General features: G+C 49.0%; 1 protein-coding gene across 3 annotated transcripts in view; it reads left to right on the top strand.

Moving 5' to 3' along the window:
* The window catches only part of rasal2 (RAS protein activator like 2), a 162,737-nt gene that overhangs the window by 48,004 nt on the left and 90,725 nt on the right, over positions 1–24,008 (top strand). For all 3 annotated transcript variants that reach the window (XM_056293999.1, XM_056294000.1, XM_056293997.1), the window contains exons 2-3: positions 13,031–13,155; positions 17,148–17,271. In XM_056293999.1, the coding sequence (XP_056149974.1) occupies positions 13,031–13,155; positions 17,148–17,271 (249 nt within the window). The remainder of the gene's footprint in view (positions 1–13,030; positions 13,156–17,147; positions 17,272–24,008) is intronic.

Genomic DNA, 24,008 nt, shown 5'->3' with positions numbered 1-24,008 from the left:
AAAACGGATAAATGTGGATTGCCTGCCAATCAGGTAATCTAGTAATCTTGTAATCTAGTAGTCTGGTAATCTAGTAATCTAGTAGTCTAGTAATCTAGTAGTCTGGTAATCTAGTAGTCTGGTAATCTAGTAGTTTGGTAATCTAGTAATATAGTAATCTAGTAGTTTGGTAATCTAGTAATATAGTAATCTAGTAGTCTGGTAATCTAGTAACCTGGTAATCCAGTAGTCTGGTAATCTAGTAACCTGGTAATCTAGTAGTCTGGTAATCTAGTAATCTAGTAGTCTAGTTGTCTGGTAATCTAGTAATCTAGTAGTCTGGTAATCTAGTAATCTAGTAGTCTAGTAGTCTGGTAATCTAGTAATATAGTAATCTAGCAGTCCGGTAATCTAGTAACCTGGTAATCTAGTAGTCTGGGAATCTAGTAGTCTGGTAACCTAGTAACTTGGTAATCTAGTAGTCTGGTAATCTAGTAGTCTAGTAGTCTGGTAATCTAGTAACCTGGTAATCTAGTAGTCTGGTAATCTAGTAACCTGGTAATCTAGTAGTCTGGTAATCTAGTAGTTTAGTAGTCTGGTAATCTTTTCTGACTTCTGTATGTAGATCTGTAAGCATTCAGCTGAGTGTGTGTGTGTGTGTGTGTGTGTGTGTGTGTGTGTGTGTGTGTGTGTGTGTGTGTGTGTGTGTCATTTGGAGTAGCTGGTGGCAATGTGTGTGTGAATGCTTGTGTATGTAGATCCACAAGTATTCAGCTGCTGAGTGTGTGTGTGTGTGTGTGTGTGTGTGTGTGTGTCAGCAGTGGTCAGTGGTCCTACATAGTATGTCTGTGTAACTCCATCCAGGACAGGTGGTTCAACCTCTCCCTGTGTCCCCCACATTCCAGGCATGGTGAGTGGGGGTCAGGTTACTGCCTCCAGCCCGCCAGCCCACCAGGTCCTCCAGATACCAGGAGGACCAGCAGACGGGGTGCAGCCCGGTCCGTCCCTCCTCATGGACGGACACCTGTCGTTGCAGACAGACGGGTTTACAGTCCCTCCGCCACACCTGTAATAACGACCAGTACAACCACAGTCTTCCACTGTGTTTACTGGGAGCTGACCGGTCCCACCACTCCAGCAGTCACTAGTCGTGGGAGGGGGCTGTTTTCTTTTGGGGTACTATTTATGTTACAAGAGCCCCTTCCAGTTTCAAGGTCACCGACCAGCAGCCCCGGTCTCCAGCTGGGAGGTAGTGAGGGATGAGTGTTTTCAGCTCCATTCACAACACACACATACCAGAACCCAGATATCCTCCATGCTGTCTGCCTCACAACCCGTCTCTCTGTCTGTCTGTCTGCCTCAAAACCCGTCTGTCTGTCTGTCTGTCTGCCTCAAAACCTGTCTGTCTGTCTGTCTGTCTGCCTCAAAACCTGTCTGTCTGCCTCAAAACCTGTCTGTCTGCCTCAAAACCCGTCTGTCTGACTGACGGTCTGTCTGACTGACGGTCTGTCTGTCTGCCTCATAACCTGTCTATCTGACTGAGGGTCTGACTGCCTGTCTGCCTCAAAACCTGTCTGTCTGACTGACGGTCTGTCTGTCTGCCTCATAACCTGTCTATCTGATTGAGGGTCTGACTATCTGATTGTCTGTATGCCTCAAAACCCATGTCTTGTCTCATAACCTGCCTGTCTGACTGATGGTCTGTCTGTCTGCCTGCCTCAAAACCTGTCTGTCTGACTCAAAACCTGTCTGTCTGACTGACAGTCTGACTGATGGTCTGTCTGTCTGCCTGCCTCATAACCTGTCTGTCTGACTGATGGTCTGTTTGTCTGTCTGTCTTCCTCTATGACTGTCTGTATATCTAACTTCTCATTGTAATTTAATTATATTTAAGTTTGGAGGAAATATAATCTTGGAAAGAATGTGTGTGGGTGTGTGTGTGTGTGTGTGTGGTGTGGTGTGTGTGTGTGTGTGTGTGTGTGTGTGTGTGTGTGGTGTGTGTGTGTGGTGTGGTGTGTGTAGCTGGACATGGTGAAAGCAGTAGATGTGTGTTATATTAAGAATGTCTCATCGATGGTTCTGACCATTAAAACGTCTTCTTGACCCACCAGAGTCCCAGACCAATAGCAAGGCTTCATCCCTCTGTCGCTACGGCAACACGGGTCTCGTCTGCATAGCCTCAGTGTGTACTACACAGTACCACTTGTACTGGCTACGTTAAACTGTTTGTTATGAGGTACTAAGATGCCAGGATCTGTACTCGTTTTAGCTGGAAACTATGCCAGAAGAAAATGGCGTGGTTACCATGGCGATATAGGTTACCTGAGCCGTATCCACCTGCCGCCTCTTGCGCTGGTTGACTGGAGAGAGTATAATGTATTTACAACACACACTACACTAGTACATGTGTTTTACTGCACTGTACACAGTATGTAGTACAGTTAATATGCAGTATACTCTATTACTTTGTTGTACTTTGCAGAGAGACTTCTTGTGTGTGCGTGTGTGTGTGTGTGTGTGTGTGTTGGGGTCAAGTATTTGATGTTTCAAAACAGGGTAGCTCTATCTGTCCGTCAGTCCCTCTGTTGATCTGTCAGTCAAGACAAACGCAAAGCAAGACATGTAGGGAGCATCCTCCCATACACACACCCCCACAGTGCCCCCAAAACACACACCCCACAGTACCCCCAAAACACACACCCCACAATGCCCCCAAAACCCCCCCCTACAGTACCCCCAAAACACACACCCCACAATGCCCCCAAAACACCCCCCCACAGTGCCCCCAAAACACACACCCCACAGTACCCCCAAAACACACACCCCACAATGCCCCCAAAACACCCCCCTACAGTACCCCCAAAACACCCCCCCACAATGCCCCCAAAACACACACCCCACAGTACCCCCAAAACACACACCCCACAATGCCCCCAAAACACCCCCCTACAGTACCCCCAAAACACACATCCCACAATGCCCCCAAAACACCCCCCCACAGTACCCCCAAAACACCCCCCCACAATGCCCCCAAAACACACACCCCACAATGCCCCCAAAACACCCCCCCACAGTACCCCCAAAACGCACATCCCACAATGCCCCCAAAACACACATCCCACAATGCCCCCAAAACACCCCCCTACAGTACCCCCAAAACACCCCCCCACAATGCCCTTAGACACACACACATCCCCACAATGCCCCCAAAACACCCCCCCACAGTACCCCCGACATGTTAAAGCATAACAGTTACCCGATGTAGCTTTAAATCCCCCCCCCCAACTGTATCCGGCTAATTACCCCACTCTTCCGAGCCGTCCCGGTCTCTGCTCCACCCCCCCTGCTGATCCAGGAGGGCTGCAGACTACCACATGCCTCCTCCTCCAGATACATGTGGAGTCACCAGCCGCTTCTTTTCACCTGACAGTGAGGAGTTTCACCAGGGGGACGTAGCACGTGGGAGGATCATGGTATTCCCCCAGCCCCCTCCCCTCCCCTCCCCTCCCCTCCGACCAGGCGCCCTGACCGACCAGAGTAGGCGCTAGTGCAACGACCAGGACACATACCCACATCCGGCTTCCCACCCGCAGACACGGCCAATTGTGTCTGTAGGGACGCCCTACCAAGCCGGAGGTAACGCAGGGATTCGAACCGGCGATCCCCGTGTTGGTAGGCAACAGAACAGACCGCCTCGCCCCCGGACGCCCTTAGCTTAAATCTGATCAGCATAGTGCAAAACCAGCTTAGCTTTGAATCAAACTGGGAACTATCGGAGATACGCTGAACTCCTGCTGTTGTCCTCAGTTCTGGCCTGCTGTAATGTGGACCTGGTGTGTGTGTGTGTGTGTGTGTGTGTGTGTGTGTGTGTGTGTGTGTGTGTGTGTCTGTGTGTGCGTGTGAACTGTATGATGAGAAAAATGCCGATCTTCTAAACTGGGTAGAACTTATGTAACAGCAGTCATTGATGTAGTTCCTCCTCCTCCTGCTCCTCCTCCTGCTCCTCCTCCTGCTCCCAGCAGCAGCAGCAGCAGTCTGTTGCTGGACGGGAGCAACACATGTCTCTTTGTGTCGGTCTGTTTCCCTTCTTTGTCCTGGACTCTCCACAACTCCCCGCTCCACTGCCGAGCGCCAGGTTGCCGCACAAACAGCCGCTGGGCTAATTAGCCGGCATGTGCTCCCCGGCCGGCCGGCCAGCCAGCCGGCCAGCCAGCCAGTCAGCCGGCCAGCCAGCCAGTCAGCCGGCCAGCCAGTCGGCAAGCCGGCCAATCAGCCGGCCAATCAGCCGGCCAGTCAGCCAGCCAGTCAGCCAGCCAGTCAGCCAGCCAGCCAGTCAGCCAGCCAGTCAGCCAGCCAGCCAGTCAGCCAGCCGGCGTGCGCTCCCCGGCCAGCCGGCCAGCCAGTCAGCCAGCCAGCCAGCCAGTCAGTCAGTCAGCCAGCCAGCCAGCCAGCCAGCCAGCCAGCCAGCCGGTCAGCCAGCCAGCCAGTCAGCCAGCCAGCCAGCCGGCGTACGCTCCCCTGCCAGCCAGCCAGCCAGCCAGCCGGCTCCTCTCACCGCAGAGATGCAGGGAAACAGTGCAGTCAGCAGGTCGTTGCTGTGCGGCTGGACGGCGCTCTCTGGCCGGCTGCGGTGTGCTGGTGCCGGTCCGCACGGCAGCCGGTGTGAGGGGAACCGGTTCTCTTGGGGCTTGTTGAAGCCAATCATTCGACATGGCTGATTTCTTATGCAGCCAGAAGTAGGCTGCACCTTGTCTGGGGGAAACGTCTTCAGAGCTCCTGCACAGCTGAAAACGGTACCTACTGTAGCGTCCTACCACAGTGTTGTGCCGCTTGTTGTGATCTGCTGCAGGGTCGCTGAAAAGGGAACCCGGGCGAGGCCTCTCGGGGTGGGGGTGGGGGGGGGTGGGGTCTTACAGCACGTCCACACTAACATGGCTCAATTTGAAAAAGCATCTTTTCCTCCCTATTTCGCCTTCCATCCACACGAAGTAACCCCCCCCTCTCCCGCTTGTTTCTCCCTGATTGTATCCGGCTAATTACCCCACTCTCCCGAGCCGTCCCGGTCTCTGCTCCACCCCCTCTGCTGATCCAGGAGGGCTGCAGACTACCACATGCCTCCTCCCATACATGTGGAGTCACCAGCCGCTACTTTTCACCTGACAGTGAGGAGTTTCACCAGGGGGACGGAGCGTGTGGGAGGATCACGCTATTCCCCCCAGATCCCCCTCCCCCCCAAACAGGCGCCCCAACCGACCAGAGGAGGCGCTAGTGCAGCGACCAGGACACATACCCACATCCGGCTTCCCACCCGCAGACACGGAGGCAACACGGGGATTGGAACCGGTGATCCCCATGTTGGTAGGCAGCGGGGTAGACCGCCACGCCACCCGGACGCCTAAGTGAACAGTTTGGACTAAAGATAACAGAGGGCTGACATGTGATTCTCATGTGGTTGGCGTCGAGCTGCTGGCTAATGTTTTGTGCGCATGGCCAATAGAAGAGACTTCAGAGTGTTTCTAGTTCAGTGTTTCTGTGCTGATGGGGAACTTTATGAAAACCATCATAAGATGCTTGTGGACAGAAAACCTTCTGTGTGTTTCCCACGGATGCCATGTCCAGACTGTGGTCAGAGTAGGGCAGGGCAGTATCTCGATATGATATGAGACTAGATATTATATCTATCATGATATGAGACTAGATATTCTATCTATCATGATATGAGACTAGATATTATATCGATATCATATTAGACTAGATATTATATCTATATGAGACTAGATATTATATCTATCATGATATGAGACTCGATATTATATCTATCATGATATGAGACTAGATATTCTATCTATCATGATATGAGACTAGATATTATATCTATCATGATATGAGACTAGATATTCTATCTATCATGATATGAGACTAGATATTCTATCTATCATGATATGAGACTAGATATTCTATCGATATCATGATATGAGACTAGATATAATATTGATATCATGATATGAGACTAGATATAATATTGATATCATGATATGAGACTAGATATTCTATCTATCATGATATGAGACTAGATATTATATCTATCATGATATGAGACTAGATATTCTATCTATCATGATATGAGACTAGATATTATATCTATCATGATATGAGACTAGATATAATATTGATATCATGATATGAGACTAGATATTATATCTATCATGATATGAGACTTGATATTCTATCTATCATGATATGAGACTAGATATTCTATCGATATCATGATATGAGACTCGATATCGTAGTATCGTGATATGGTCTAGGTGTTGACTCCCTGGTGTGATTTTGTGAACGTTCCAGACTCTTCTTACTCTTAATGATCATGTCGGCGTTACTGATGATTATTTCTCTAAAACCTGATGATGTAAATGTTTTGTGAAAGCACCTGTAGTCGTCCCCACAGTGTTGCCACAGTATCGATATCGAGGTATTTGGTCCAAAAAATATCGTGAATATCGTGATATGTTTTTCTTTTTTTGGTACCCCCCCCTTTTTTTTCCTCCCCAGCTGTACCCCACTGTTCCGAGCCGCCCTGGTCGCTGCTCCCCCCCCCCCTGCTGATCTACCACATGCCTCCTCCAATACATGTGGAGTCACCAGCCGCTTCTTTTCACCTGACAGTGAGGAGTTTCACCAGGGGGACGTGGCATGTGGGAGGATCACACTATTCCCCCCCCAGTTCCCCCTCCCCCCAAACAGGCGCCCCGACCGACCAGAGGAGGCGCTAGTGCAGTGACCAGGACACATACCCACATGCGGCTTCCCACCCGCCGACACGGCCAATTGTTTCTGTAGGGACGCCCGACCAAGCCGGAGGTAACACGGGGATTCGAACCGGTGATCCCCATCTTGCTAGGCAATGGAATAGACCGCCACGTCACCCGGACAGCCCAATATCGCCCGGCCCGGCCCGACCCGGCCCGGCCCTAGGACAGAGTTAGCTTCCAGTGCCGTGGTTCAGTGGGAAGAGCAAGGCACTAGGAGCGTGAAGGTTACGGGTGCTAGTCCGTCTAGCTGAGTGGACGGAGAAGGACACGGGGATGCTGAGAGACACAGCTCCTGTCCTCAGGGGGAGGGACTGCACTTCACAGCCTCACACAAGTTCACTTCTGTGTTTAGATTCAATTGAGGACTCACAAGAATCACATGAAGCCTGCAGCCTGCAAGTCGCACAGCATTTCCATCCCCTGCAAGCGCACATGTGTGTGTGTGTGTGTGTGTGTGTGTGTGAGTTCGTGTGTGTGAGTTTGTGTGTGTGTGTGTGTGTGTGTGTGGGGTGTTAGTTGCATTAGTTGCAGGCTGGTGGTGCAGAGTTAGAGGAGACAGTAGTCTCTCTGTCGTCAGTTTAACAGTCTGATTGGCAAACTAAACTACATTACAGCTCTGATCCACAACTCACAGCAGCACACACACTCTGTGTGTGTGTGTGTGTGTGTGTGTGTGTGTGTGTGTCTGTGTGTGTGTGTGTGTGTGTGTGTGTGTGTTCAAGCCTCATCACGTCTGTGTGTTTGTGAATGACTTCATGTGTGCAGAGACATTTTAGACCCCAGATTAAAATCTCCACATCCGTACGACTGCCCCGGCCTGCCCGGGCCCGTCTGAGGGACCCCACGCCGACTGCTGCACCACCCCCACCCCCCACCCCCACCCCCACCACCCGGAGGTGAACATGCCAGAGAAGCACACCGCTGCCTTACTGCTGTGGTGGAGGAGCGGCTTTACAGTAGGGACTGTTCAGTGTTTTCTGGCTTTGTCGGGCAAGAAAATGGAAGGTAGGACAGACAGAGAGACAGAGAGATGGAGAGATGGAGAAACAGAGAGACGGAGAAACAGAGAGATGGAGAAACAGAGATGGAGAGATGGAGAAACGGAGAGATGGAGAGATGGAGAGATGGAGAAACAGAGAGATGGAGAGATGGAGAGACAGAGAGATGGAGAAACAGAGATGGAGAGATGGAGAGACAGAGAGATGGAGAAACAGAGATGGAGAGATGGAGAGACAGAGAGATGGAGAAACAGAGAGATGGAGAGACAGAGCGATGGAGAAACAGAGAGATGGAGAAACAGAAACAGAGAGATGGAGAAACAGAGAGATGAAGAGATGGAGAGATGGAGAAACAGAGATGGAGAAACAGAGAGATGGAGAGATGGAGAGATGGAGAAACAGAGATGGAGAGATGGAGAGACAGAGAGATGGAGAAACAGAGAGACAGAGAGATGGAGAAACAGAGAGATGGAGAAACAGAGATGGAGAAACAGAGAAACAGAGGGATGGAGAGACTGAGAGACAGAGAGATGGAGAAACAGAAACAGAGAGATGGAGAAACAGAGATGAAGAGATGGGGAAACAGATGGAGAAACAGATGGAGAAACAGAGAGATGGAGAGACAGAGAGATGGAGAAACAGAGATGGAGAGATGGAGAGACAGAGAGATGGAGAAACAGAGAGACAGAGAGATGGAGAAACAGAGAGATGGAGAGACAGAGAGATGGAGAAACAGAGAGATGGAGAAACAGAGAGATGGAGAGACAGAGAGATGGAGAAACAGAGATGGAGAAACAGAGAAACAGAGGGATGGAGAGACTGAGAGACGGAGAGATGGAGAGGAGGTCCTGGGCACAACTGCAACCCATGTCATGTCAATCCTGAGTTAGCGTGGTAATAATAATATAATAATAATAATATTGTAGTGATACACAATTGACGATAGATTCCTCCTGCACTCCCACAATATAATAACAATAATAATAATATAATGATGATAATAATAATAACAATATTGATAATATAATGATAATAATAATAATAATAATAATAAAATAATGATAATAATAATAATGATAATAATAATATAATAATGATTATAATAATAATTAATGTAATGATAATAATATTAATCAAATTTGTTTAGGAATCAGGAACACTTTATTTGTTGTTTCCCCAGCCCACAGCAGTACAACACAAAGACAAGAACACACATACCCAAACTAACACACATACCCACCCCACACTAACACACATACCCACACTAACACACACACCCAAACTAACACACATACCCACCCCACACTAACACACATACCCACACTAACACACACACCCAAACTAACACACATACCCACACTAACACACATACCCACACTAACACACACACCCAAACTAACACACATATCCAAACTAACACACATATCCAAACTAAACAAAATCACTGTCCAAGGGAACTAATGCTAGCCAGGATGACTGTCAGAACCGTCGGTCTGCATGAGCTAGCAGTTAGCCTAGCCTGCCCCACTTCCACGTCCTGTCAGACCGACCTCGGCGTTTCCTCCTCGGGCCAGGCTCCAGGCAGGGGCAGTGGTCCCTGGGCCCACCGGACGCAGCTGACCAAGCTCTTCCATCCAGACACCCTCGACACACGTCGCCGCACTCCTCACAACAACACCAAAAACACCACAGTCAACGCCAGGTGAGGCCACCGCCAGACCGCCCTCGGCGTTATCGGAACTGCCGGTCTGCATGGGCTAGCAGTTAGCTTAGCCTGCCCCGCTTCCACGTCCTGTCAGACCGACCTCGGCGTTATCGGAACCGCTGATCTGCATGGGCTAGCAGTTAGCTTAGCCCGCCCCGCTCTCCCAGCCGATCCAGCGCCAGCTCTCCCAGCCACCAAACGAAGACAAAACTTAAGATGCAGACGTGGACAGACACTGCATGGACGGTACTGGGTGAGGCCGCCACAAATGTAAATTTGCGTAGCCATCTTCCCACACACATTATTATTAATAATAATAATGATAATAATAATGATAATAATAGTAATAATGAACTGTGTTTGCATAGCCTTTCATACATGCAGCTCAAAGTGCTTTACAATAGAAAGATGCAAATTAAAACAATCACAAAGCAGAAACAGTACATTAAAAGACACTTGTAAAACGGCGTTAGAATCAGTACCACGGCATCTTTAGAATCAGTACCGGGGCATCTTTAGAATCAGTACCGGGGAGTCTTTAGAATCAGTACCGCGGCATCTTTAGAATCAATACCACGGCGTCTTTAGAATCAATACCGGGGAGTCTTTAGAATCAATACCAGGGCGTCTTTAGAATCAGTACCACGGCATCTTTAGAATCAGTACCACGACATCTTTAGAATCAGTACCACGACATCTTTAGAATCAGTACCATGGCATCTTTAGAATCAGTACCGTGGCGCCTTTAGACTCAGTACCGGGGAGTCTTTAGAATCAGTACCACGGCATCTTTAGAATCAGTACCACGGCATCTTTAGAATCAGTACCGGGGAGTCTTTAGAATCAGTACTGCGGCATCTTTAGACTCAATACCACGGCGTCTTTAGAATCAATACCGGGGAGTCTTTAGAATCAATACCGGGCCGTCTTTAGAATCAATACCGGGCCGTCTTTAGAATCAATACCACGGCGTCTTTTGAATCAATACCGTGGCATCTTTAGAATCAGTACCACGACATCTTTAGAATCAGTACCATGGCATCTTTAGAATCAGTACCAGGGCGCCTTTAGACTCAATACTACAGCATCTTTAGAATCAGTACCACGACATCTTTAGAATCAGTACTGCGGCATCTTTAGAATCAGTACCGTGGCATCTTTAGAATCAGTACCACGGCATCTTTAGAATCAGTACCGTGGCATCTTTAGAATCAGTACCACGGCATCTTTAGAATCAGTACCTCGGCACCTTTAGAATCAGTACTGTGGCATCTTTAGAATCAGTACCATGGCATCTTTAGAATCAATACCAGGGCGTCTTTAGAATCAGTACCATGGCATCTTTAGAATCAATACCGGGGCGTCTTTAGAATCAGTACCATGGCATCTTTAGAATCAGTACTGTGGCATCTTTAGAATCAGTACCGGGGCATCTTTAGAATCAGTACCTCGGCACCTTTAGAATCAGTACCACGGCACCTTTAGAATCAGTACCATGACATCTTTAGAATCAGTACCGTGACATCTTTAGAATCAGTACCACGGCATCTTTAGAATCAGTACCGGGGCATCTTTAGAATCAGTACCACGGCATCTTTAGAAACAGTACCGTGGCATCTAGGCACCACAAGACACCACGGTGTGGTGTTTTTATTCATAATTAATGATCCAAATGACAACCGTGTTGTTTCCACAGCCTATGATGTTGTTAATAACAGCCCGTGTTGGTGAGGAAACACTATCTCCCCTCTCCCTGCCAACACTGACCTTTGACCTCTGCACTGTGCTCAGACTGTACTGCAGTGTGTCAGAGAGCCAGGCTGTTTCAGCACACATCAGCTGCTCCACCGAGTCCGGAGAACAACCCTTAAATTATTGATCCACACAGCCTTGTCACCCATCCATCTGTCTGTCTGTCTGCCTGTCTGCCTGTCTGCCTGCCCGACTGTCTGCCTGTCCGACTGTCTGCCTGACTGTTTGACTGTCCGTCTGTGTGTCTGACTGACTGTCTGTGTGTCTGTCTGCCTGACTGTCCGACTGTCCGTCTGTGTGTCTGTCTGACTGTGTGTCTGACTGACTGACTGTCTGTGTGTCTGACTGACTGTCTGTCTGTCTGCCTACCCTTGTCTCCCGGAGTCATGTTTTTCAGTAGAAGGTCAGTCTGGAGAGACAGTACTGCGTCCTAGTCAGAATGATTAACTTCTTTAATGGGACACACACACACACACACACACACACACAGAGTCTGTCAGTCAACCACACTGGCTCACAGATCGAACCCCACACACACACACACACACACACACACACACACATATATATATATATATATATATATATATATATATATATATATATATGTGTGTGTGTGTGTGTGTGTGTGTATATATATATATATATGTGTGTGTGTGTGTATACATATATATATAGAAAGCTCGTCTATAAAACTGATGAAAGATTAACGGCTCCATCTACAGGCAAAACCTGTGAACTGCAGTGGCAACTCAGCTGAGGCTGTTGTCATGTAAAGCTGCTCCCCCTCCTCTGGCTGTCTGTCTCTCTCTCTCTGTCTTGCTCTCTGTGTCTCTGTTTCTCTGTCTCTCTCTCTGTCTCTGTCTCTCTCATTGTGAATCTTGTAATGCCTGTATGAGGTCACACAGCTGATTCAGATGAACGAGAGAGAGACAGAGAGATGGAGAGAGAGACAGAGAGGAGAGAGAGAGACGGAGAGAGAAAGACAGAGAGAGGAGAGAGAGAGACAGAGAGAGGAGAGAGCGAGAGGAGAGAGAGACGGAGAGAGACAGAGAGAGGAGAGAGAGAGGAGAGAGAGAGAGACAGAGAGAGGAGAGAGAGAGAGAGGAGAGAGAGAGGAGAGAGAGAGAGACAGAGAGAGGAGAGAGAGACAGAGAGAGGAGAGAGAGAGGAGAGAGAGAGAGACAGAGAGAGGAGAGAGAGAGACAGAGAGAGGAGAGAGAGAGAGACAGAGAGAGGAGAGAGAGAGGAGAGAGAGAGAGAGAGAGAGAGAGAGGAGAGAGAGGGAGAGTGTTCAGTGTGCTCAGTGACCCAGGTGTGTGTCGGTGTGCAGAGGTAGAGCAGGTGGTAGCAGCGCCTCCTCACGTCCTCCACACGACAAGCGTCCCTCATTCTCCCTGAAGGGGGTCCAGAGGGACTGCAGCAGGTCGTTACTCTGCACACTGAAAGGTTGTCGTCTGTTTAAAACGGCTTGTTGTTCTCAGGTTTGTTAACCGGTGTGTTGTGTTTGTGTATTCAGTGTGATTTTGTGTGTATGCTGAAGGGGTGTGGTATGTAAAGCGGTGTGCGTGCGTGGTGAAGCCGGTGTAGTGTGTATGTACGGTGAAACCAGTGTGTTGTGTTCAGAAGCTCAGAGGGGTCTGCTGATGTCTGCTAACAGGCTGGTGTGTTTCTTGTGTGTATCTTGTGTGTTTCTTGTGTGTATCTTGTGTGTATCTTGGTTATATGTATGTTTCGATATTAGTCTGACTGCTTTTTGTTGTTTTGTTTGTTTGTGTGTCCAGATGTGAAGGGCCCACCCGCTCACCGGCTGTCATGTGGTCAGTCTCCCTACACAGACAGCGTGTGGGAGAGTCGGTACTGCATCCTAACAGACAGACAGCTCATCCTGCTAACCAAGGATGAAGAGGTCAGAGTTCACACTGTCTACACACACACACACACACACACACACACACACACACACACACACACACACACACTGTGGGAGACTCCAGTTCACCTGACGTATAGTACATGTGTCTCTGGACTGTGGAGGAAACCAGGTAAATTCTACACAGAAGTGGAATCAAACCCACAACCTAGTGACTGAGACAGCCATGTAAAACATTAACCCACCATGCTGGTCTTTATTCACAATCCCTGAGACCTGTCATATGTCATATGTCATGTGTCATGCGTCATGTGTCATGTGTCATATGTCATGTGTCATGTGTCATATGTCATATGTCATGTGGAATTCATAATCTATTCAGCAGCTGTTTAATCTACTACTACTACTACTACTACTACTGGTACTACCACGACCACTACTACTACCATTACTACTACTGCTGCTACCACTACTACTACTACTACTGGTACTACTACTGCTACTAATGCTACTACTACTACTACTGCTGCTACCACTACTACTACTACTACTGGTACTACTACTGCTACTACCGCCACTACTACTGCTACTATTACTACTAGTGGTACTACTACGACTACCACTGCTACTACTACAACCACTACTGCTACTACTGCTACTACCACTACTACTGCTACTATTACTACTACTGCTACAAGTACTACTACGATTGCTACTGCTACTACTACCACTACTACTGCTACTACTACTGCTACTATTGCAACTACTACTATTGCGACTACTACTACTGCGACCAATAATACTGCTAGTACTGCTACTACTGCTGCTGCTACTACTAATGCTACTACTACTACTGCTACTACTGCTACTACTGCTGCTGCTACTACTACTACTAATGCTACTACTACTACTACTTACGACTGCTCCTGTTAGGCAGGTCGTCACAATGGATCATCTGTTTTCCATCTCTTCCTGTCCTCAGCAGGAAGCTGAGCAGCTTCCACGTACCATCTAAATCTGAATAAATAAATGTTCATTCATTCAGTCATTTCATCTCATCATCAGCCGCTTCTCCGGAGTCGGGTCGCGGTGGCAGCAATGTAAGTAGGGCACTCCAGACCTCCCTCTCCCCAGCAACGCCCTCCAGCTCCTCCTGGGGGATCCCAAGGCGTTCCCAGGCCAGATTGGATACATAGTCCCTCAGCGACTTCTGGGTCTACCCCGGGGTCTCCTCCCAGTTGGACGTGCCCGATAAACCTCCAGAGGAAGGCGCCCAGGAGGCGTCCTGATCAGATGCCCGAGCCACCTCAACTGGCTCCTTTCGACGCGAAGGAGCAGCGGCTCTACTCCGAGCTCCCTCCGGATGTCCGAGCTCCTCACCCTATCTCTGAGGCTGAGCCCAGACGCCCTACGCTCATGACTGTAGGTGAGGGTTGGAACAAAGACTGACTGGTAAATTGAGAGCGTTGCCTTCCGGCTCAGCTCCCTCTTCACCACAACGGTCCAGTACAACGTCCACATTACTGCTGATGCTGCACCAATCCACCTGTCAATCTCCCGCTCCATCCTACCCTCACTCCTGAACAAGACCCCGAGATACTTGAGCTCCTTCACTTGAGACAACAACTCATCCCCAACCTGGAGGGAGCAATCCACCATTTTCCGGTAGAGAACCATGGCCTCAGACTTGGGGGTGCTGACTCTCATCCCGACCATTTCACACTCAGCTGCAAACCGCCCTGGTGCACGCTGGAGGTCACGTTCTGATGAAGCCAAGTAATCCATCACAGTGACTATTTAGTCAACCTCACATTTTTTGTCAGAGTTACATGGTCAATGCGGGACAGCGCAGTTGAAGGTATAACGTTGTTGTGAAAAATCTTCTGGACGTTGAGAAAATGAAAACATGAGTTTGGTTTCTTCTTGCTTTAAAAAGTTCCTGTTCAACAGCCGAATCTGAAATCTCGGCTGTCCGAGCTTTCCACCAGCACAGGAACGCACCATCCGGAAAATGGTTGGGCGTACTGAGTGTATGCCATGTGGAGTAAATATCTAAAACTCGCAAAAACACCAGTTTGCATACCGCACCAACCGCTCCACAGAAGATGCCATAACCTCTGCTCTTCATCCAGCCCCGTCCCACCTGGAGAGAAAGAACAGCTATGTGAGGATGCTGTTCACAGCTGTTCACTGACTTCAGCTCAGCTTTTAACACAATCAGCACCTGATCAAAAGCTGAGCCAGCTGGACCTTAACGCCGCCCTCTGCAACTGGCTGCTGGACTTCCTCACGGGAAGGCCACATTCAGTGCAAATTGGCAAAATCACCTCCAGGACCATCACACAGCAGCAGCGCTCCACAGGGCTGTGTGCTCAGTCCACTCTTTTTCACCCTGCTGACTCACGACTGCACAGCATCATCCACCTCCAACCTCATTATAAAGTTTGCTGATGATACCACAGTGGTAGGTCTCACCACAGTGGTAGGTCTCATCAGCAACGATGAATCATCATACAGAGCGGAGGTGGATCAACTGGTGGTGAGGTGCAAAAACAACAACCTCTCCCTAAATATAGGAAAAACGAAGGAAGTCGTTATTGACTTTAGAAAGACCAGCGCCCACCATACCCCTCAGACCATCAATGGTATGGATGTGGAGAGAGTCAGCAGTGTTAAGTTCCTGGGAGTTCACATCACAGAGGACCCCTCCTGGTCCTCACATGTCACTGCGCTCTCCAAGAAGGCCCAGCAGCGTCTTCACTTCCTGCGGTGTCTGAAGAAGGCGAATCTCCCCCCACCATCCTCATCACATTCTACAGAGGCACCACAGAGAGCATCCTGACCAGCTGTCTCTCTGTCTGCCATGGGAACTGCAAGGCCTCCGACCGCAGATCCCTACAGCGGATAGTGAAGACAGCTGGACAGATCATAGGAACTGCTCTCCCATCCATCCAGGCCATCTATGCTGCACGGTGCATCCGGAAGGCTCTCAGCATCGTGAAGGACCCCGCCCACCCTTCCCACATCCACTTCACCCTCCAACCCTCTGGCAGGAGGTACTGGAGCATCCATGCTGCCTCCACCGGACTATGCAACAGATTCATTCCTCAGGCTGTGAGGTTCCTCAACAGCCTGCCTGAACACTTGGACCTCCCACAAAATGACTTTTGACCTTCTCACTCACTGTCTGTGTCAGGTGTGCTTGTGATGTTTAGGTCTGCGAAGTAATTCTTCTTTTTAATGCACTTTTTGTTTTTAATATTTATTGTGTTATTTGTTTTTGTGTGGCACTGTGGTCCTTGTGAAACGTAATTTCGTTCCCTTGTATGTATGAGACATGCATACGAGGCAATGACGACAGTAAAAGCAGTCTAAGTCTAAGTTTGTCCCTTTTACAATGGACATAGACAGTAACCCTGCAGATGTAGAATAAGAGGGTGGCCGGGGGTTCACAGGTCAGTCTGTGGTTCCTTTAACTGCCTGGAAAGTGAACAGCAAGCCAGCGTACATATCCAGACGGATGTTGCGAGGGGTGAGCATGTCTCACCGAGAACAGTGTCACTCCGGTGGTTCTTTACAGCGGGTGGATGCACAGACTGGGAAAGCGGAGGGAAATGCATCACAGGTGTCTAACCATCCATCCATCCATCCATCCATCCATCCATCCATCCATCCATTATTCAAGCTGCTCATCCCAACCGGGGCCGCGGGGATGCTGGAGCCTATCCCAGCAGTCATTGGGCGGCAGGCGGGGAGACACCCTGGACAGGCTGCCAGGCCATCACAGGCCCCCCCCCCCACACACACATACACACACACACACACATACGCACACACAAAATTTAGTAAAATTAAAATTAAAATTTTATAAATGATGCAAAAGTAATAATTTCTAAAAACCAAATGCATATGGAGAAAGGTTCGATGTCCCCTGGGTTTCTGTGTGTATGGGAATTAGTACAAGTACTACAGGATGTCTATGAATACTTTATACACACACACACTCTGATCCCTCCCTTTATCTCCAGGCGCCAGGCGACGTCCAGGAGAGCCCCACCAGCTCAGCAAAGGGCCGCAGCCTCCGCAGGACGGTCAGCGTCCCGTCAGAAGGGCAGTTCCCAGACTACCCAGCAGAGGGCGCCACCATACTGGGTAAGACGCTGTGGAGGCTGCTTCTTGTCCAGATCTGTACTGTGCACAGGTTTAAACATGTTCATGGTGTAATAGATTATTCTGGCTGCTGGAATTCAAAGGATGCGTGTGGTCTTTTGGGCAAGAAGTATTTCAGTAGTTTCATTCAACATAGTTTGTTTTTTGTAACTTCTGAATGAAACTTCAAAATCCGTCCATCGCGCTGTGGTCCCTCTTAGGTTTAGCTACTAAACAAATAAAAAAGATAGCATTTTGGTCATTTATGAGCTTTAAGATTGAAACTGTATTTTCAGGGTGAGTCAGAAAAACCGCAGGTTTTACTTCTGCTAATTTAGGAATCAGGAACACTGTATTTGTCGTTTCACTTCATGTACTTGTGTACATGAAATGAAATGCCGTTTCCCCCAGCCCACAGCAGCACAACACAAAAACAGCAACACACCCAAATACTACAAGAACGCACATATCCAAACTCACACACACAACCAAACTAAACAAAAAAATCACTGTCCAAGGAAACGAACGCCAGCAAAGATGACTGGCGGAACCGCCGGCCTGCATGGGTTAGCAGTTAGCTTAGCCCACCCCGCTTCCGCTTCCTGCCAGTCTTTTTTGGCTCTGTCATGTTCCTCCCTCCAGGAAGCGTCAAAAAAGGCAGGGATCATGTTGCCGCTGCTCAACGAGCCTTTCCTCGGTTACGTAGTTGCACCTGACAGCAGCAGCAGCAGCATCGCCTTCCCTCTGCCATGGTTACAAAGTGCACCAGAGAGCACGCTGGCGTCCTATTGGTCAGCGTCAAGGAACACGTCGCAGGAGAGTTCAGATTAGGCAGGAAACTACCAAAAATTTCAACATACCTGACTTTTTGTAAGGGTGTCGTGGGGCGTCCTAGATGCCACACTGCTGTTCTTTTGATTATGTCACACCACGGGTTCAATGCCTGTTTGTCGTTACCAACCTTCATAATCGAGCCCGACGCTGGAAATGTGTCGATGATGACAAAATCGTGTCAAAGTTGGGCTGAAATCGTGTACTTTGATCCTGGCATTAGGTAAACCATACCGACTAGGTGTAGCTTCCCCTGGGTATGGTACAACATTCTGTCAATAGTATTGTCCTGTTCGAACAGCTTCAGGTAATCATCCCCGTTTTCTTGTAACCACTGCTTGGATCTCGTTCCCGGGGCTCATAAGTATTTATGTCGCTAAGTAACGTCACAACTGTCTCGTGGTCGTCTGGTTTAATACAACAGTGCATCTGCCTTTGTTCGCCAGAAGGATGATGCTGTTCTTGGCCTTACCGAGCATCGTGGGAGCTTTCCTCTCATCTCTGCTGATGCTGGATGGCGGCGGCTTTGCATTGCTGAGGCAGGCTGAAAGGTTCGTCGTGACAGATCAGTGATTCTGTGGCTTTGATCAGTTCCACCAGCGGGACTTGCCTCAGCATAACAACAAAATTCAGCCCCTTAGCAAGGATGTCTTTCTCCACCTGGGTGAGTTGTCTGTTGGACAGAGTCTTCACCCACTTGGTCCACATCACCGGCATCTGTCTCTTTGTCTGCCGTTAAGGGCGCCATCCATTGTCTCTGGCATGCAGCAAATAGACCGAACTTCTTCTGCTGCTTGGTTTATGACTTCCCATTTTGTGCTAGATGAGCCTTCTCCATGAACTCAATCACATGTTGGGAAGTGGTCTCATCTAGACGTGATTTAGTCTCTGGATCTGCTGGGGACTGGTCTCATCTAGACGTGATTTAGTCTCTGGATCTGCTGGGAAGTGGTCTCATCTAGACGTGATTTAGTCTCTGGATCTGCTGGGAACTGGTCTCATCTAGACGTGATTTAGTCTCTGGATCTGCTGGGAACTGGTCTCATCTAGACGTGATTTAGTCTGTGGATCTGCTGGGAAGTGGTCTCATCTAGACGTGATTTAGTCTCTGGATCTGCTGGGAAGTGGTCTCATCTAGACGTGACTTAAGTCTCTGGATCTGCTGGGAAGTGGTCTCATCTAGACGTGACTTAAGTCTCTGGATCTGCTGGGAAGTGGTCTCATCTAGACGTGACTTAAGTCTCTGGATCTGCTGGGAAGTGGTCTCATCTTGACGTGACTTAAGTCTCTGGATCTGCTGGGAAGTGGTCTCATCTAGACGTGATTTAGGTCTCTGGATCTGCTGGGAAGTGGTCTCATCTAGACGTGATTTAGGTCTCTGGATCTGCTGGGAAGTGGTCTCATCTTGACGTGACTTAAGTCTCTGGATCTGCTGGGAAGTGGTCTCATCTAGAAATGATTTAAGTCTCTGGATCTGCTGGGAAGTGGTCTCATCTAGACGCGATTTAAGTCTCTGGATCTGCTGGGAAGTGGTCTCATCTAGACGTGATTTAAGTCTCTGGCTCTGCTGGCAAGTGGTCTCATCTAGATGTGACTTAAGTCTCTGGATCTTCTCCTCTTTGGCTTTCAAAGCATCAATGGTAAAATTAGTTTGTCTCATCTGTTTGTTCAACAGCTGGCTCTGTGCCTTCTGGAGGATGTGGCTCGCTTGGTGGCCCTTGAAAGAAGACTTCATTTGCAGGCTCGTTGGTGTAATCCCGCTGTGTCTGCACCTGAGGCTGAATCTCAGGTGGTTCCTGTAGTCTGCCATCTTATGCCCCATTCACTTGTACTCACATACAGGTTTAAGGCAGTCCTTGCCAAAATGAGTTAAAATGTCTTGATGCGGGCGTCCGGGTGGCATGGCGGTCTATTCCGTTGCCTACCAACATGGAGATCACCGGTTCGAATCCCTGTGTTACCTCCGGCTTTGTCGGGTGTCCCAACAGACACAATTGGCCGTGTCTGCGGGTGGGAAGCTGGTTGTGGGTATGTGTCCTGGTGGCTGTATTAGCACCTCCTCTGGTCGGGTCGGGGCGCCTGTTCGGGGGGGGGGACTGGGGGGAATAGCGTGATCCTCCCACGTGCTACGTCCCCCTGGTGAAACTCCTCACTGTCAGGTGAAAAGAAGTGGCTGGCGACTCCACATGTATGGGAGGAGGCATGTGGTAGTCTGCAGCCCTCCCGGATCAGCAGAGGGGGTGGAGCAGAGACCGGGCTGGCTCGGAAGAGTGGGGTAATTAATTGGCCAAGTTCAATTGGGGAGAAAAATCAGCCCCAGCGTTTCAATCTTGACTCCAAAAATCAGCTCGTCCCTGTTAGAAGCTACAGGTTCCCGTTTGTGTCGGCTGAAGTTTTCCTGCAGTGTTTAGAATATTTCAGGAAAGTTTCTTTCTTTCTCTCTTTGCCATGGAAATGGAGAATAACTGTTGTTTTGTGTTGCGATGATCCTGCAGTCTGTTGAGATTAGGTGTGGGACAATGTGAACATTTCATGTCACGATTATCGTGGCCAAAATAATTGCGATTCACGATATTATCCTGATAGTCATCAAAATGTGCTTCCAACTCTTAAAGTGGCACAAAACGTTACTGGAGTCTCTTACCTTTCGTTTTATTAAGAAACAAGTTTTTATTGCTTCACAGATCGGAGGCATCTTTTTTTAGTGAACAACATTTTGGGAGGGGACTCCCCCCCCCCTTTTTTTTCTTTCCAATTTTACCCAGCCGCTTACCCCACGTTTCCGAGCCGTCCCGGTCTCTGCTCCACCCCCCCTGCTGATCCAGGAGGGCTGCAGACTACCACATGTCTCCTCCCATACATGTGGAGTCACCAGCCGCTTCTTTTCACCTGACAGTGGGGAGTTTCACCAGGGGGACGTAACGCATGGGAGGATCACACTGTTCCCCCCAGCCCCCCCCCCCCCCCGAACAGGCGCCCTGACCGACCAGAGGAGGCGCTAGTGCAGCGACCAGGACACACACCCACATCCGGCTTCCCACCCGCAGACATGGCCAACTGTGTCTGTTGGGATGCCTGACCAAGCCGGAGGTAACACGGGGATTTGAACCAGCGATCCCCATGTTGGTAGGCAACAGAATAGACTGCTACGCTACACAGACGTGAAACACATATTTTTATTGCATCACAGATCGGGCACATCTTTTTTAGTGAACATCCTTTTTAGCGAAAAACAAACAAGGACAGGTTGAGACTCTCGCCAGCACCCAGCAGGAGTTCCCAACGAGAGAAAATACAAAGAGTCAAGCTGATGCCCAAGCTTTCACATTGTTCAACAACTTATATGTTGTAAATGATGAAAAGACAGGAGGTGGAGCTGGAGCTGGAGGTGGCAGAGTTGAAGATGGTGAGATTTTCATTGGGAGTGATGAAGAAGGACAGGATTAGGAACCAGTATATTAGAGGGACCGCTCAGGTTGGACGGTTTGGAGACAAAGCAAGAGAGACAAGATTGAGAGAGCACAGTCAAATCCCGTGACTGTGCTCTGTCACGGGATTTGACGGAGGCGGCTGCCTCCTCATTCTCTATGCAGGCAGGGAAAACCCCGAATATTCTCCATTATCCCCATTTACGGTTCCCAATAATGGGAATTCACCAAGATCCACTTTTCGTGAGTGTTTTTTAATCGTGATCTGCGACAAGATCCTATAATGTCCCATCACTGGGACGAAGCTCTGCAGTGTAGGAGTTTTCTAACCTCACCCGGACAAAGCAGCCGCTGTCCCCCATCCTCCCTGTCCTCATGCCAGGGGCTCGGGCTGACCCCGTCACCCTGCCGTGGGCTCGGCATCTTGGGAGAAACCCGCTGGATCGGGGGGGGGGGCGTAGAACTGACCACAATTAGGTTGGAAATGCACAGAAACTCGCCCAGCCACGTGTGCGTGTGTGTGTGTGTGTGTGTGTGTGTGTGTGTGTGTGTGTGTGTGTGTGTGTGTGTGTGTGTGTGTGTGTGTGTTGTTTCAGCGGTGATATAAACTTCAAATTGTGTCTGCAGATCTACTCACTGACCACTGACACCTCTGAGGAGGGAAGCATTTGGCTGTTGGGTGGGTGGGGAGGCATTCATCTATTGACCTCCTTAATCCCCCCCCCCTCTCTCTTTCACAACCTCCTTAATCCCCCCCCCTCTCTCTTTCACACACACACACACACACACACACACACACACACACACACACACACACATACAAATGCTGAGGGTCTCTTTATACTGCAGGGAGAGAGGGTTATTTATATGTTAATCTATGGACTCACTCCCCCGAACAAAAAGGGCCTGCACCACTGAGAGCCGGTCCTGACCCGCTGTGGAATGCTATCTGTTCAGAGAGTTTGATTGACACTTGGGTTAAATAAAGCCACACTGGAATAGGAATTTAGACCGTTCCTTTATTGTTGTTGTCAAACACCTACTTCTGTTGTGTTTTTCTCAGACTGGGGACAGAAGACTGGGGACAGCTCCTCAGATGTCCTTTTACTTTACCGTTGGCCAGTAAAATGTAAATATACTTGTGAATAAATGTAATTATACAATTGGATGAGTTGTTATCAACTGCCTCTGTCTCTGGATGAGCTGCAGGAATTAAGTCTGGCATTCAAATCTTATTATTTCTTGATGTGGTGAGAGCTTTGAGTCGAGATTTTTGTCATTTTAGTTTCTGTTGTTTGTCTTTAATAAATACAGAAATAAAGCACTACTTAGTCAAACACGAAAAAGAAAGGGATTTACCTCCCAGGCAGTGAGTCCAGTAGTAAGATGATTGTAAATGGAGGTCAGGCTGCAGGTTGCGGGCTGCAGGGCTGCATGCTGCAGGTTGCCGGGCTGTACGCTGCAGGTTGCAGGGCTGCAGGTTGCCGGCTGCAGGTTGCAGGGCTGCAGGTTGCGGGCTGCAGGGCTGCATGCTGCAGGGTTGCACGGCAGCAGGCTGCAGGGCTGCAGCTTGCAGGGCTGTACGCTGAGTCGCTACAGGAGTTGACCTGGTAGTCGTGTGAAAATCTCCGTCTGCACACAAAGCCGGAAGACCAACACTGTCTTCTGGGGGAAGGTGAAATGTTAACTGGCGTTCCTGCATGTTTTTATCTCATCTTCTACACATCATGTTTTACTCACGACCATCTCCAGAGCATACCGCAGTGTTTTAGGGTTTTCACGTGTTTTCCCGTCCTTCCGTACAGCCATCGCTCTCCATACATGTCAGTGCGGCCTGAAAGTCAACGTGCAGAGACAGCTGGGAGTTGAATGCGGGTTGGTCTGAGAAGTGAGTGAATGAATGAATGAATGAATGAATGCATGCCTTTATTTCTCATTGCACAACTGTACAATGACATTAAGTGCAACTCCCCAGTGGTGCAAAATTAAAAAAAAAAAAAAAACAAATAGTCTATTATTATCCTGCAATGACGACATAAATTTACCAAAGATGAACTATCTCAAACAACAAAAACAAATCCCTGAGTCCCTGCAGTGTGCTGTGGGAAGTGGTCAGTAGTATAAAGCAGCAGATCTGTGGTCAACAGGCTAAAACAGAAAAAAAACAGCGGAATGGTCCTTTAACGTTGCATGTGTGTGCACCGTTTCATTATTCAGTGGTCTGATCAAGTTTAGCAGAAGGAGCTGTGGGGGTTTTGGGGATGGAAGGAGTGTTTAGTTGTCCTGTGAGGAGGAGGAGGAGGAGGAGGAGGAGGCGGCTCGGTGACTCCGGCTCCTCTACATTCCTGCGTGTCGTTGAGTTGACAGGACACGGGGCAGGCTCTCCGGCTCGCTGCCGGACTGGCATGGTGCTGTGTTTCACATGGACTTCATGGGTAAGTTCCCCTGTGGATGATTTCTAACCCTGGTTAAAGACGTTTG

This window comes from Lampris incognitus, chromosome 14 (genome assembly GCF_029633865.1).
Source record: "Lampris incognitus isolate fLamInc1 chromosome 14, fLamInc1.hap2, whole genome shotgun sequence".
NCBI classification, from domain to species: Eukaryota; Metazoa; Chordata; class Actinopteri; order Lampriformes; family Lampridae; genus Lampris; species Lampris incognitus.
This window is presented reverse-complemented; position numbering and strand designations above follow the sequence as displayed.